General features: G+C 36.8%; 1 protein-coding gene across 6 annotated transcripts in view; it reads right to left on the minus strand.

The window, feature by feature from the left end:
• Positions 1-17,373, minus strand: part of CCDC171 (coiled-coil domain containing 171) — a 383,549-nt gene that overhangs the window by 285,589 nt on the left and 80,587 nt on the right. For all 6 annotated transcript variants that reach the window (XM_074017436.1, XM_005581679.5, XM_045373284.3 and 3 more), the window contains one exon: positions 10,071-10,231. In XM_074017436.1, the coding sequence (XP_073873537.1) occupies positions 10,071-10,231 (161 nt within the window). The remainder of the gene's footprint in view (positions 1-10,070; positions 10,232-17,373) is intronic.

The raw sequence follows: 17,373 nt of genomic DNA on the forward strand, positions 1-17,373 counted from the left end.
AGAATCATTTGAAGCCAGGAGTTTAAGATCAGCCTGGGCAACAAAAGAAGACTCCATTTCTACAAAATAATTTAAATATCAGCCAGGCACAGTGGTGTGTGTCTGTAGTTCCAGACTCTCAGGAGGCTGAGGCAGGAGGAGTGCCTGAGCCCAGGAGTTCAAGGTTGCAGTGAGCTATGATTGTGCCACTGCACTCAGTCTAGGTAACAGATTGAGATCCCATCTCTTATATATATATAAGACTCACACACACATAATATATACACACACATGGCTGTGTGCGTCTGCATATATATACATATATAGATAGAGAGAGAGAGAGAGAAATGAACAAGGCCTCCAAGAAATACGGGCCTATGTGAAAAAACCAAACGTGCATTTGATTGGTTCACCTGAAAGTGACGGGGAGAACGGAACCAAGTTGGAAAACACTCCTCAGGATATTATCCAGGAGAACTTCCCCAACCTAGAAAGGCAGGCCAACATTCAAATTCAGGAAATACAGAGAACACGACAAAGATACTTCTCGAGAAGAGCAACCCCAAGACACATAATTCTCAGATTCACCAAGGTTGAAATGAAGGAAAAAATGTTAAGGGCAGCCAGAGAGAAAGATCAGGTTACCCACAAAGGGAAGCCCATCAGACTAAGAGCACATCTCTTGGCAGAAACCCTACAAGCCAGAAGATAGTGGGGGGCCAATATTCAACATTCTTAAAGAAAAGAATTTTCAACCCAGAATTTCATATTCAACCAAACTAAACTTCATAAGTGAAGGAGAAATAAAATATTTTACAGACAAGCAAATGAGAGATTTTGTCACCACCAGGCCTGCCTTACAAGAGCTCCTGAAGGAAACAGTAAACGTCGAAAGGAACAACTGGTACCAGCCACTGAAAAAAACATGCCAAATTGTAAAGACCATCAATGCTATGACGAGCCTGCATCAATTAACGGGCAAAATAACCAGCTAACATCATAATGACAGGATCAAATTCACACATAATAATATTAACCTTAAATGTAAATAGGCTAAATGCCCCAAGTAAAAGACACAGACTGTCAAATTGCATAAAGAGTCAAGACCCATCGGTGTGTTGTACCCAGGAGACCCATCTCACATGCAGAGACACACACAGGCTCAAAATAAAGGGATGGAGGAAGATCTACCAAGCAAATGCAAAAAAAAAAAAAAAAAAAGCAGGAGTTGCAGTCCTAGTCTCTGATAAAACAGATGTTAAACCAACAAAGATCAGAAGAGACAAAGAAGGCCATTACATAATGGTAAAGGGATCAATTCAACAAGAAGAACTAACTGTCCTACATACATATGCAACCAATACAGGAGCACCCAGATTCATAAATCAAGTTCTCAGAGACTCACAAAGAGACTTAGACTCCCACACAATAATAATGGGATACTTTAAAACCCCACTGTCAACACTAGACAGATCAACGAGACAGAAGGTTAACAAGGATATCCAGGACTTAAGCTCAGCTCTGGACCAAGTGGACTTAATAGACATCTACAGAACTCTCCACCCCAAATCAAAAGAATATACATTCTTCTCAACACCGCATCGCACTTATTCTAAAACTGACCACATAACTGGAAATAAAACACTCCTCAGCAAATGTAAAAGAACAGAAATCACAACAAACTGTCTCAGACCACAGTGCAATCAAATTAGAACTCAGGATTAAGAAACTCACTCAAAACCGCGCAACTACATGGAAAGTGAACAACCTGCTCCTGAATGACTTCTCAGTAAATAACAAAATGAAGTCAGAAATAAAGATATTACTTGAAAGCAATGAGAACGAAGACACAATGTACCAGAATCTCTGGGACACAGTTAAGGAAGTGTGTAGAGGGAGATTTATAGCACTAAATACCCACAAGAGAAAGCAGGAAAGATCTAAAATCGACACCCTAACATCACAATTAAAAGAATTAGAGAAGTAAGAGCAATCAAATTCAAAAGCCAGCAGAAGGCAAGAAACAGCTAAGATTAGAGCAGAACAGAGGGAGATAGAGACACAAAAAAAAACCCTTCAAAAAAATCAATGAAACCAGGAGCTGGTTTTTTGAAAAGATCAACAAAATAGATAGACTGCTAGCAATACTAATAAAGAAGAAAAGAGAGAGAAGAATCAAATAGATGCAATAAAAAATGATAAATGGGATATCACCACCAATCCCACAGAAATACAAACTACCATCAGAGAATACTATAAACACCTCTATGGAAATGAACTAGAAAATCTAGAAGAAATGGATAAATTCCTGGACACATACACCCTCCCCAAGACTAAACCAGAAAGAAGTTAAATCTCTGAATACACCAACAACAGGTTCTGAAATTAAGGCAACAATTAATAGCCTATGAACCAAAAAAAAAAGCCCAGGACTGGACGGTTTCACAGTCAAGTTCTACCAGAAGTACAAACAGGAGCTGGTACCATTCCTTCTGAAACTATTCAAATCAATAGAAAAAGAGGGAATCCTCCTTAACTCATTTTACAAGGCCAGCATCATCCAGATGCCAAAGCCTGGCAGAGACAGAACAAAAAGAGAGAATTTTAGACCAATATCCCTGATGAACATAGATGCAAAAATCCTCAATACAATTCTAGCAAACCAAATCCAGTAGCACATCAAAAAGTTTATCCACAAAGATCAAGTTGGCTTCATCCCTGGGACGCAAGGCTGGTTCAACATAGGCAAATTAATAAATGTAATCCATCACATAAACAGAACCAACAACAAAAACCACATGATTATCGCAATAGATGCAGAAAAGGCCTTCTACAGAATTCAACACCCCTTCATGCCAAAAACTCTCAATGAACTAGGTAAGGATGGAACATATCTCAAAATAGTAACAGCTATTTATGACAAACCCACAGCCAATATCATACTGAATGGGCAAAAACTGGAAGCATTCCCTTTGAAAACCAACACAGACAAGGATGCCCTCTCTCACCACTCCTATTCAACAAAGTGTTGGAAGTTCCAGCCAGGGCAATCAGGCAGGAGAAAAAAATAAAGAGTATTCGATTAGGAAAAGAGGAAGTCAAATTGTCCCTGTTTGCAGATGACATGATTGTATATTTAGAAAACCCCATTGTCTCAGCCCAAAATCTCCTTAAGCTGATAAGCAACTTCAGCAAAGTCTCAGGATACAAAAATCAATGTGCAAAAATCACAAGCATTCTTATACACCAATAACAGACAGAGAGCCAAATCATGAGTGAAATCCCATTCACAATTGCTACAAAGAGAATAAAATACCTAGGAATCCAACTTACAAGGAATGTGAAGGACTTCTTCAAGAACTAGAAACCACTGCTCAGGAAATAAAAGAGGACACAAACAAATAGAAGAATATTCCATGCTCATGGGTAGGAATAATCAGTATCATGAAAATGGCCATACTGCCCAAGGTAATTTACAGATTCAATGCCATTGCCATCAAGCTACCAATGACCTTCTTCACAGAATTGGAAAAAACTACTTTAAAGTTCATATGGAACCAAAAAAGAACCTGCATGGCCAAGACAATCTTTAGCAAAAAGAACAAAGCTGGAGGCATCACACTATCTGACTTTAAACTATACTACAAGGCTACATTCACCAAAACAGCATGGTACTGGTACCAAAACAGAGATATAGACCAATGGAAAAGAACAGAGATCTCAGAAATAACACCACACATCTACAACTATCTGATCTTGACAAACCTGACGAAAACAAGATATGGGGAAAGGATTCCCTATTTAATAAATGGTGTTGGGAAAACTGGCTAGCCATATGCAGAAAGCTGAAACTGGATCCCTTCCTTATACCTTATACAAAAATTAATTCAAGATGGATTAAAGACTTAAATGTTAGACTTAAAACCATAAAAACCCTAGAAGAAAACCTAGGGAATACCATTCAAGACATAGGCATGGGCAAGGACTTCATGACTAAAACACAAAAAGCAATGGCAACAAAAGCCAAAATTGACAAATGGGATCTAATTAAACTAAAGAGCTTCTGCACAGCAGAAAAAACTACCATCAGAGTGAACAGGCAACCTACAGAATGGGAGAAAATTTTTACAATCTATCCATCTGACAAAGGGCTAATATACAGAATCTACAAAGAACTTAAACAAATTTACAAGAAAAAAATCAAACAACCCCATCAAAAAGTGGGTAAAGTATACGAACAGACACTTCTCAAAAGAAGACATTCATGCAGCCAACAGACACATGAAAAAATGCTTATCATCACTGGTCATCAGAGAAATGCAAATCAAAACCACAATGAGATACCATCTCACACCAGGTAGAATGGCGATCATTAAAACGTCAGAAAACAACAGGTGCTGGAGAGGATGTGGAGAAATAGGAACACTTTTACACTGTTGGTGGGACTGTAAACTAGTTCAACCATTGTAGAAGACAGTGTGGCGATTCCTCAAGATCTAGAACTAGAAATACCATTTGACCAGCCATCCCATTACTGGGTATATACCCAAAGGATTATAAATCATGCTGCTATAAAGACACATGCACACATATGTTTATTGCGGCACTATTCGCAATAGCAAAGACTTGGAACCAACCCAAATGTCCATCAATGATAGACTGGATTAAGAAAATGTGGCACATATACGCTATGGAATACTATGCAGCCATAAAAAAGGATGAGTTCACATTCTTTGCAGGGACATGGATGAAGCTGGAAACCATCATTCTGAGCAAACGATCACAAGGACAGAAAACCAAACACCACATGTTCTCACTCATAGGTGGGAACCGAACAATGAGAACACATGTACTCGGGGCAGGGGAACATCAAACACCGGGGCCTGGCCAGGAGTGAGGGGCTTGGGGAGGGATAGCATTACGAGAAAGACCTAATGTAAAGACCTAATGTAAACGACTTGATGGATGCAGCAAACCAACATGGCACATGTATACCTATGTAACAAACCTGCACGTTGCACACATGTATCCTAGAACTTAAAGTCTAAAAAAAATTAAAAATAAATTAAAAAAAAAAACTTGCCCAGACTGGAAGAAGTAGACAAAAGAGTCCAGGAGGAACATCTCTTAGAAGAAATTTAAAATGATAGCATCTCTGAGGTGTAGGAACATGGGAGACTTTCGGTTCTGTTAATGTTTAGAAATAATTTAATAAGTGATTGGTTAATCACATAAACTAATACAGTTTAAAATGAGGCAATTATTAACTATTCTCATCTGTTGATTCTGCAAATATTTTCTGTTTTGTTTTTTTAGACAGCGTCTCACTTGGTCGCCCATGGTGAAGTACAGTGGCATGATCATAGCTCACTGCAGCCTCGAACTCCTTGGCATAAGCAATCCTTATACCTCAGCCTCCCAAATAGCTGGGACTACAAACATGCGCCACCACAAGCAATCTTCCCCCACCTCGGCCTCAAGCAATCCTCCCACCACAGCCTCCCAAAGTGCTGGGATTACAGGTATGAGCCACCATATCCAGCCCAATTCCATAAATCTATATTTAGCAGCTCTTATGTACCTTTCTAGGCATTGACAGACAGTAATAAACAAAACAAAGTTTCTTGTTACATAAGACGGACAATAAATAACAAAGAACACAATAAAATGTGCTATAAAAAAAAAGATGGGTTAACAAAAATTAAACTGTAGAAAAAATAAAGTATGCTAAACCCAAAAATATAACTCTATGGAAAGGATGGAAAGGGGGAAGGAGTAAGTGTCTGTGGTGTGGGAGAAGCATGTAATAGAGATATATAAGTAGAAGTCAATAGATATCTAAAGGCAGAAACTGCAAAAATGGCATACTATGCTTGTTATTTAGAAATATGAAACCAAATTTCAGAAGAAACAGCACTAAGACTTGAAAGCAGATGCATCAAAGGAGTAGAAACTGATAGTGGAGAGCAATGGGGCATGAAACTGTTGTTTTTCATGAGCCTAACAGTACCATTTTATTCATTAGACTGTGTACATGTATTAATTTGATAAAATCAAGATTTTAGTTAAAAATTACTATTACTCAAAAAATACAAAATTAAGTGCATCTGTCATTACACACACAATACACACACAGCTTTTTTTTTTGGGGGGGGGTACTATTTTATAAATAAAGGCCAAACTGTGTCCATTGAAATGGGGGAACACACCTTGCTATTGAGCATTCTGGTGGACAACCCAAAAAAGCTGACTCCTACCACGCTGCTAAACTCCCAACCAAGAGGGAGTAAGTGGGGCAAGAGTAGGGCAGGTAAAGGAGATGCCTCGTCTCTGAATTCTGATGGGAAAGGGCCAGGACTTAAAAGGTGGAGGATTTAGGCAGGAAAGGGAAGAGAGGAGAAGTAAGTCTGTAGCTAGGATGCCTTCTTTCCTACTGGAGTTCCATTCTTCTTTTTTTTTTTTAAATACTTCAGCTAAGAATTTGACAATAACAGGCTATTTTAACAAATAGCCATCTTTGGACTATGTTTTACATACAATGTAAACAAAAATAGTGCTACTAAGTTACAATACTGTTGTTATGTTTATCCTTTTGGGTGATATATTTAGGAAGCTAAATTCCTAAATATTGAGTCTAAGAAATAAATTTAGATGCAGTCCATTTAGTATGATATATTTGACTAATGATGTTTCAAATTAAATTTAAGTTTCAACTATACCTGAGAATTACTATGATCTCTTTCTCCCTACTATTGCCCAGCAATCAATTATCACAGCTAATGAAGACTTTACTATATTTGAAAATTCAGATGGTTAATGGGTACAAAAATCCAGCTAGATGGAAGTAACAGGATCTAGTGTTTGGTGGCACAACAGAGCAACTATAGTTAACAATAATTCATTACATATTTCAAAATAACTAAAAAAGTGGAATTGGAATGTTCCTAACATAAATAAATGATAAATGCCTGAGTTAATGGATAGCCCAGTTACCCTGATTTGATCATCACACATTGTATGCTTGTATAAAAATATCACATGTACCCTATAAACATGTACAACTATTATTTACCCATAATTAAAAAGAAAAAAAATGTTCAAAAAGAAAACAAAATATTATTGAAAAGCTTTAGTTTCATACTGTAAGTTTTAGATGGAAAAAATTTTACACTAAGGAATTTTGATTACAGAATGATGGAATATATACATTCCATCTAAAATAATTTCATGCAGGAATGTCTACTGTTATGAAACTATGGACCAAAACTATAACTCTGCAATATAAACACAGCTTTCTTTCTCCTGACTTTTAGCGAGATCCTGCCTAGGTCTACCTGGCAAGAAACAGAAGCTTAAGAACCTTACCCAATGGCAGGTTCAAGCATGATGAACTGCTACATCAGTTCACAACAGGTAAAACAATATTCTACTCCAAAACTCCACATTCTCAAAGTTGTAAGTTAAAAGTATTATTTACCTTAAAGACCTAAAATCTATCAATTCTCTATGTGGAATACATTAACCAAAACTTAGAACTACTTTGAAACAACAGAATTTTTTTCAGAAATTCAGAATCTTCTTTAAAAAAATATTTAAGAAATTTAAAAAACCTTTTTTAAAGACGATTCTGAAGTATAGTCAGAAGTACAGGCAGAAAATGGAAAATGGAAGTACAGGTAGATCCCTCAAGTCATATCATTCCTTCTTATACTACAGACAGAAGGGATGGAAGTGGTTTTCATTTCACATACACGGAAAAGGAAGACTGGATGGGAAAATGAAAGTCACAGAAATTTTCAATGATTATTGGGCTTTAACGATTACCTGTCATTATTTATTTATAATATTTAACGTGTATTATTATGACAGTTATATACAGATGAAGAAGCGATAAGGGACATTATGTTAAAGCATTAGGAGTGTTAATTAGCTAGTGCCTAGTTGGAATATGTAACCAATGTTTAGAATTGTCAGTTGGTGCTTACTGGAATATTAAACTTGAGTAAAATTTTTCAAGTACCAAAATACAACTAACAGCAAAACAAACTTAAGGAAAAAAACTGCTGTGGGGTCCAATTAGGAAAGTACATAGGTTAGACTCAGAGCTTAATTGTTAGCAAGTAGGTTAAAATTCCTCCGGTCCAATCTTTATGAGACTCTCTTCTTCAATATCCATGACAGAGAATCATCCACTCTGTGTTTTGAATTTCCCAAGGCAGGGAGTCACTAGTTCCCTGAAAGATGTCTATTATTTCATTGCTAGAAAGCTTTAATTATTGGGAGCTCATTCTGACTTCTTACAGTTTTATTTGTAGGTCCTAATCATTACCTTAAAGCAAAAGTAAATAAATCTTCACTATGTTCCACATAAAAGCCTTTCAAATAGATATGCAGAATAATATTTGAATACATATTTGAATAAAATTTGAATACATTGAAATATATTAAATGTGCACATTCAAGCAACGGTTCAAAAAAAATAAATGAGAAATAAGTCCTTAGAATAACATTCACAGAATGTCATTTAAGTCATACTAGAGGAAGCAAGGAAATTCAGTTAACAATTATTGGTTTAAAATATTATAAGTATCATTAATTAAAGAAACCAACATTTTAAAAGAGTTTTAAATTTTTTCAGTCTTTCAGGTACAATCTTCATGGTTTTTGTCACACTCACAAAATTTACCACTATTTAAGTAATACTTTCACTTAAATTAACTCACTTCTTATAATAAATAAAGTCTTTTTTTGTTTTTTTGTTTTTTTGAGACACAGTCTCCCTCTGTTGCCCAGGCTGGAGTACAATGGCGCGATCTCAGCTCACTGCAACCTCTGCCTTCCAGGTTCAGGTGATTCTCCTGCCTCAGCCTCCCAGGTAGCTGGGATTACAGGTGCCCACCACCACACCTGGCTAATTTTTGTATTTTTAGTAGAGACGGGGTTTCACTGTGTTAGCCAAGCTGGTTTCAAACTCCTGAACTCAAGTGATCTACCAGAGTCGGCCTCACAAAGAGCTGGGATTACAGGCATGAGCCACCGTGCCCAGCCAATAAAGCATTTTAAAAGAAATCTTTATACTGTGGCTACAAATGGAAAACCATTATCTACTTGCCATAAATAGAAACTAAGATTAAAATATAATTCCTATATGCCAATGTATTATCATGCCACAAACAAATAGTAGTATGAATTTCACCCTCTGGGGGAAAATGGTTTAAAATGTCTACTATTGACTTATTTTTGGAAACATATGAATGCATTATAAACTTCTTAAAGCATTTCACAGAATTTTGAAGATGAAAGGCTTTTGAACTGAAAAAGGTTAAAATCAGTAGGAGTCAGAAAGATTTTAATTCTGCCACTTAGGAGCTATATGTCCTTACTCTGGCTAAGCCTCAATTTCCACATCTGTAAAAGAGATTTTTTAAAAGTACCTTCCTCATAGGGTGTTAGACAAATGAAACGATGCAGTGCTATGTATGTAGTGAGTCACAAATGCATGTTAGCCACTAGTAGCAGTATTACTGCTATTATTATTATTTCTGTAGTTTGAGAAAATGTCAAATATTATCCATCTTCATATAGACCATTTTACGTGGCTTAGAAATCTTAGCCCCAGATCTTAGCCTTAGATCATAGCTCACTTCAGCCTTGAACTCCTGGGCTCAGGTGATCCTCCCACCTCAGCCTCTCGAGTAGCTGGGGCTACACGTGCACACCACTATACCCGGCTAATTTTTTTATTTTTTTGTAGAGACGAAGTCTCACTATGTTGCCCAAGCTGGTCTTAATACTTAAAGATATTGCATTACATCAATCATATAATACAAACTACATTAATATATTTACTTCCTAGTATATTACTCAATTTCTTGGGCTACTTGGAATATAATATACTTCAACATCCAAAAGAGCATTTCCATTTTTACCTATACAGGAAAGTATAGTTATGCTTTATGAAGTCACTTACCCCAATCTACCACAGACATTAATGGGAGCTATATCAAAAATACATAGTATACATTCATATTTTACATAGCTTTTATAAAATCTTTATGTTAATTTAGAGAATTTTACAGTAGAATACTTACAAATTTAGCTTTGCAAAGCTCTCTTGTGCATTATGCTTTTCTCGCTCATATGCACTTTCAACTTCTTTGAATTCATTCTTGATCATTTCCAAATCAGCAACAGCTTCTGCTTGACTGGCCTTTTCTACTTGCAAAGCTCCTTCAAGGTCTCGAATCCGTAACTACCAGATGACAGACAAGTAATTAAATCAAGCTAAGAAATGCTAGCATCAATCTTAAATTGAGTAGAATACTTTGACAGTAACAGATTATCATTCATCTAAGCACTTCTTTCTGTTTTGGCTTAAAAAAGAAAAATAAACAAACAAAAGACAGTTGATTCCCTTTCTCAATATGTTTAAATAAAAAGAGAAAGAGTGGAAGAATGAAGACAAGAGTTAACTGTGTTATGAAAGATAGGCTGGTACAATATAACCCATTCTATCAAAGAAAAATAGATATATAGATACAACTCAATCTAAATTTTCAAAGTTTCAAAATTTTACCTACTAATCCATTCAGATACTTCTTTTATAAAATATAATAAATTAAATGTTTGGGTTTTTTAAGAGACAAGGTCTCACTTTGTTACCCAGGCTGAAGTGCAGTAGTGTGATCATAGCTCACTATAGCCTTGAATTCCTGGGCTCAAGTGATCCTCCCACCTCAGCTTCTCAAGTAGCTGGGACTACAGGTACACGCCATCATACCCAGTTAATTTTTTTTACTTTTTGTAGAGATGGGGTCTTGCTATGTTGCCCGGGCTGATCTTGAACTGCTAGCTTCAAGTGATCCTCCCACCTTAGCCTCCCAAAGCACTGAGATGACAGGCATAAGCCACCGCTCCTGGCCTGGTTTTTGAAAACTAAAGGGAAGTATTCTTCCTCTCTTATAAGAAACATTATAACATGAGTATCTCTATAAGCCTAAGAAATTTAATAGATCTTTTTATTCTTATATATAGATTATAACGGATTTCTTACTATAGAAAAGTGATGTTCTTACTGTCAAACAGTAAGAACTATTTGACTGAAATATTTATGGTTATAGTGATTTGATATCTGGGATTCACTTCAAAATAGTCTGGAGGCAGCCGGCGCCTGTAGTCCCAGCTACTCAGAAGGCTGAGGAGGAAGATCCCTTGAGCCAGGGAGTCCGAAGCTGCAGTGGGCCATGATTGCACCACTGCACTCCAGCCTGGTTAACAGTGAGACCTTCCCTCAAAATAAAAAATAAAAAAAAAAAATTTTTAAGCTGAAAGTGGAAGAATTCTAGGAGGTAAGAGATAAAAACCATTGACATGAGGTAAGTATTGAAGCTGGGCGACGGGTATGTGGGAAGTTCATTTTACTATTTCATTTTGCATACACTTGAAATTCTACATAAAAAGACATTTTAAAACTATATTTCCAGGCCGAGGTGGGCAAATCACCTGAGGTTGGGAGTTCGAGACTAGACTGACCAACATGGAGAAACTCCGTCTCTACTAAAAAAATACAAAATTAGTCGGGCGTGGTGGTGCATGCCTGTAATCCCAGCCACTAGGGAAGCTGAGGCCGGAGAATCACTTGAATCTGGGAGGCGGAGGTTGCGGTGAGCCGAGATCGCGCCACTGCACTCCAGCCTGAGCAACAAGAGCGACACTTCGTCTCAAAAAAAAAAAAGAAAAGAAAAAACAAACTATATTCCCTGTGTCCACCAACCATAGGATGAATAAACAAGTTCATTCCAACAAAACAATTATATATAGCTGTAAAAAGGTTACAAAACAACTCGTGCGTGTGTGTGTGTGTATGTGTGTGTGTGTAAATTTAAGGGCCTACAGGCCAAGCACAGTGGCTCATGCCTATAACCCCAACCCTCTGGGAGACTGAGGCGAGCGGATCATTTGAGCTCAAGAGATTGAGACCAGCTTGGGAAACATGGTAAAACCCCATGTCTACAAAAATTACAAAAATTAGCTGGGAGTGGTGTCATGCGCTTGTAGTGCCAGCTACTTGGGGGACAGAGGCAGGCAGATCACTTGAGCTGGGGAAGTCAAGGCTGTAGTGAGCCAAGATCGCACCACTGCACCCCAGCCTGGGTGACAGAGCAAGACCCTGTCTCAAAAATAAATAAAGGTGTAAAAGTGCAGTTTTGTTACATGGATATATTGCATAGTGGTGAAGTCTGGATTTTTAGTGTAACCAACACCCAATAGTTTACACTGTACCCATTGAGTATCCCTTAACTCCATTTCCAGTCTCCCACCCTTTTGAGTCTCCAGTGACCATTAATCTACATTCTATGTCCATATGTAAACATTATTTAGCTCCCAATTCTAAGTGAGAACATGTGGTATTTGACTGTGTCTGCGTTGTTTCGCTTAAGATAATGGCCTCCAGTTCCATCCATGTTGCTGTAAAATAGACAAGTTTATTCTTTTTTCAAAACAACTATTAAAAATTATGTAGTTCTCCACATAGTGTTCAAGAACAATGTATTGCTGATATATGTTGAAAATAGCAGGTTCCACATCAGTGTATATAGTATGCTACATTTGGGGTAAATAAGTGAAAAGAATAAAAATAAGCAGGCAGGAAGGTAGAGGAATGGGAAGGACAAGAATGAAAGCAAGAACTCTCAATCCAATATTGTTTTAATTTTTGAACTCTGTGGATAGTTTACCTTTGCAGAAAATAAAGTTTAAAAGAAAAAGAGTTTTTTAGAAAATAGTTTAAAGAAGGGGTGGGGAGAGAAAAAAAACGCTTCACATTAGTCAGAAAATGGGTTTTAGAACCATAAAACTTGGGTTTGACGCTGTCCAAACATGACAGATATTAGAATAAAACAAACCAACAAAACTCGGGCTGAATCCCAGATCTACAAAATTAACTAATGTGACTTTGGGCATATTACTAAAACTCCAAATACTTGAGGCTTCTCATCTATAAATAGTGAATAATAATAATGTCATCTAGACTATCTACTTGGCGGGGTGGCTACAAGGATCTAATGAAGCAATTTGTTGTTGTTGTTGTTGTTGTTGAGATGGAGTCTCGCCGTGTCCCCCAGGCTGGAGTGCAGTGGTGTGATCTCGGCAGTCTGCAACCTCCACCTCCTAGGTTCAAGCGATTCCCCTGACTCAGCCCCCTGAGTAGCTGAGATTATAGGTGCCTGCCACCACGCCCAGCTAATTTTGGTATTTTTTTTAATAGAGACGGGGTTTCATCATGTTGGCCAGCCTGGTCTCGAACTCCTGACCTCCAGTGATCTGCCTGCCTCAGCCTCCCAAAGTGCTGGGATTACAGGTGTGAGCCACCGTGCCTGACTGGCAATGTTTATTTAACCAATATTTATTAAGTACTTAATACATGCCAGTCAATATCCTAATGCTCAAGATATATACAATAATCATGAAACTACACAGTCTTAGCTCTTGAGGAGCTCATAGGCTTGAGGAGAACATAGACTGCAAAATGATATGGTATATCCTTCCTGTGACAGAGGTATGCACAAAGGTCCTGAATTCAGAGAAAAGTTATGGAACTCTGTGTGAGGCAAGCCTCATAGGAATGGCAACACACAACCTGAGTTAGGAAAGATAAACTCACCAGGAAACAAAGCGTAAGACGCCATGAAAATGTTTCAACATTAATCCATAAAAATGATAATAACCAGAATTCTTTCTAATTATCCAAAATTTCTGGAATAATTGAAATGTTTATTCTTTTTTCAGGGGGGAGAGGGAGGTGGGGACAGAGTCTCACTCTGTCACCCAGGCTAGAGTGCAGTGGCACGATCTCAGCTCACTGCAACTTCCACCTCCCAGGCTCAAGCAATTCTCATGCCTCAGCCTCCAGTGTAGCTGGGACTACAGGCATGCGTCACTACACCCAGCTAATTTTTGTATTTTTAGCAGAGACAGGGTTTCGCCACATTGGCCAGACTGGTCTGGAATTCCTGGCCTCAAGTGATCCGCCCGCCTCAGCCTCCCGAAGTGCTGGGATTACAGGTGTGAGCCACTGCACCTGGCATGAAATGTTTATTCTTACACTAAAGTAAGGAAGTAAAATAGATAGGTAGATACAACTCGATTTAAATTTTGTAATTGTACCCCTTAAATTCTATTTTTCTTTGATATTATGTCTAAATTCAATGTTTGTAAGTCAAATAGTAAATCTGGGAAATATTTTCTTCTTGTCTACATTGCTACCTTCTTTTAGAAAATAAGCACCCTCAATCACAAATGGTAAACCAATCAATTGAAAGAAAATCAGACTACAAAATAACAAATTTGAGTCAGCTCTTTTAAGTCTGCTTTCTCATTTTTATGCCAAAGTATACAAACAAACTTAATAACAGATCTCAAATACATATTCAACAGTAGTTTATAAGATGGTGATTAGTTACAGCTACTTAGTACTCTCCATCAAACTACTCTGAAACTGAATGGTTTTAGATGTACCTCATTGAAAATATTTGTAAATATTTATAGATTTATGATTCAAATAAAAACTTTTCATTTTTTCTAAGTCATAGCACTGAGATATCAAATATTAATTTTAAACCATATAAGTAAAAAATAGGTAATAATTTTCATATTTATAGTAATTAACTATATATTCCCAGGGATATATCACAACTACAATGAAAAACCTAACTTTGAAATTATGTTTTTTTCATGAATTTAAAACTTCAGCCTATTAGTAAAAAGTCAAAAAACAGCATGTTAAGATGCTGATGAGGCTGCTGAGAAAAGGAAATGTTTATATACTGTTGGTGGGAATGTAAATTAGTTCCGCCACTGTGGAAAGTGAAATGGAGATTTCTCAAAGAACTTAGAACTACCATTTGACCCAGCAATCCCATTACTGGGTACATATCCAAAAGAAAATAAATCATTCTACCAAAAAAACACATGCACTTTTATGTTCATCACAGCACTATTCACAATACCAAAGACATGGAATCAACGCAGGTGCTCATCAATCAACGATGGATTGGATAAAGAAAATGTGGTATATATACACTATGGATTACTATGCAGCCCCAAAAAAAGAACAAAATCATGTCCTGTGCTGCAACATGGATGCAGCTGGAAGCCCTTATCCTAAGCAAATTAACACAGGAACAGAAAACCAAATACCGCATATTCTCACTTATAAGTAGAAGCTAAACAATGGATAACTGTGGACATAAAGATGACAGCAATATACACTGGGGACTACTAGAGGGAAGAGGGCAGGAAGGGGGTAAGAGTTGAAACATTAACGATTGGGTACTATACTCAATACCTGGCTGACAAAATCAATCATGCACCAAACCTTAGCATTAGGCAATATATCCAGGTAACAAACCACACATATACCCCCAGAATCTAAAATAAAAGCTGAAATCATAAAAAGAAACAAAAAAAAGAAAAGAAAAGAAAAGAAAAAGAAAACTTCAGTCTTATTACTTATTGATGCCATTCTGGGGACCTGATCTTAAAGAAAAGTATACAAGTTTGCTTTAGCAGACATGCTCGAATATAAGGATCTGAGAATTTTAGGTAAAAAGAACATTTCATTAAAGACAAAAGTAAAAACATAAATTTTAATCAAAATCTTTACAAATATAGTTGCATCTTGCATTAGGAGTTATTTAAACAAGAAGGTAAAACACTATAAATTGTATTAATTAAAATAAGATAGGAAAAAAGTCTAAGTCTTTTAAAATGTAAATTAAGTAATTTAGACATATTAAAAGCAGTAGCTTTTAATATAAGTAGCTTTTGATGTAGATATCAAATCTAAGTTTTAGAAAAATAACTCTGGTAACTAACACTGGCAAATAAAGTAAGGGAGTGGTGATAGGAGGTTGGGTGAAGAGATAATAAACACCTAAATCAAGGCAATAACTTTTTTAAGTCTAAATTAGTTTTAATCTGTCTGCTTAAAGCTACTTTTCATTTACTGATTTTGGCAATCCCACCATCCTCCTTGATATGAAATTCAAGAGCACAAATAAAGTGAGATGATTTTCAAACTTGCTAAAGCCAAATAAGCTTAAAACTACTTTTTCTTCTGGAAATAAGTGTATATATTTTATTTTCATACAGTCTATTACATTTGTTCACAAAGTAGTGCTCAAACGTACTGGCCAGCTAAATAACATGAAATAAGAACATCGTAACAGTTTATACTGAGAATCTAAGTTCATAAAGATACTTTCTACCTTCCTAGATTTAAGCAAACAAAAATACTATTATAGGTATATAATCTTCATTAAAATTAATCTCTTTAACAGAAGCATAAAAAATACCATATTAGATTTTAAAGCATATTATCAAAATGCTGAGAAAACATTTAAGCAAAAAGTCATAATTGTCTATTAAATATTAAAATCAAAAAAGTAGCAGTTCCAACAAATCTCCTCCTACCTAATTTCCTTAACTTTCCTAACACTGGGAAACTGGCTGATCCAAGATAAGCTACCAGCAGGTGCTTCAGAGAATATAAAGAAAGGAACTGTTCACAAAAAAGCAGAATGACAAGAGTAAATGTACATTGTTCAGGTGACTTTGCATGACCATATCCTCAAAGGGCACTATGAACCTCTAAACTACTCCTCAAAGTCAACATGTTCAAAACTTACCATTGTCTCTCTTCAGACTTCAGAGTTTGACAGTCAACTGCATCTGCCTACTTTCACACATATTGCAGACCTTGGTGTTCTCTTCTATTGCTCTTCCCCTCACAATGCAAATTTGTTACCTAAAATCATGCATTCTCAGTTTGTCCCCTGTATCTTTCCAATCACTGCTATTACCAATTTCCATAAACTGGCAACTTAAAATGACATAAATGTATTATCTTACAGTCTATCAGAAGTCTGAAATGGGTCTTCTGGTGCTAAAGTCACAGTGTCAGCAAGGCTCCATTCCTTCTGGAGACTCTAGGGAAGAAATCTTATCTTGCCTTTTCCAATTTCTAGGGGCCACCCACATTCCTGGGCTCATCGTGGCCTACTCTGATCTCTGCTTCTGTCATCACATCTCTGTCTCTGACTGTGACCCTCCTGCCAGGACTCTTATGATTACATCAGTCTCAATTACATAAACTGGGACAAACTCCCATCTCAAGATCCTCAAATAAATCACATCTGCAAAGTCCTATCTGCCATGTAAGGTAACATATTCACAGGTTCTGAGGATAAGGACAGATGTGGACATCTTTGACGGATTATTATTCTGACACAGGAGCCCTTCTTTCCATTGCTACGGTTATTGCCTTGATTCAGGTGTTCATCATCTCTTCAACCAGTCTCCTGTCTCCACTCCCTTCCTTTATCCACCAATATG

The sequence above is a fragment of the Macaca fascicularis genome, chromosome 15, assembly GCF_037993035.2.
Source record: "Macaca fascicularis isolate 582-1 chromosome 15, T2T-MFA8v1.1".
Lineage (NCBI taxonomy): Eukaryota > Metazoa > Chordata > Mammalia > Primates > Cercopithecidae > Macaca > Macaca fascicularis.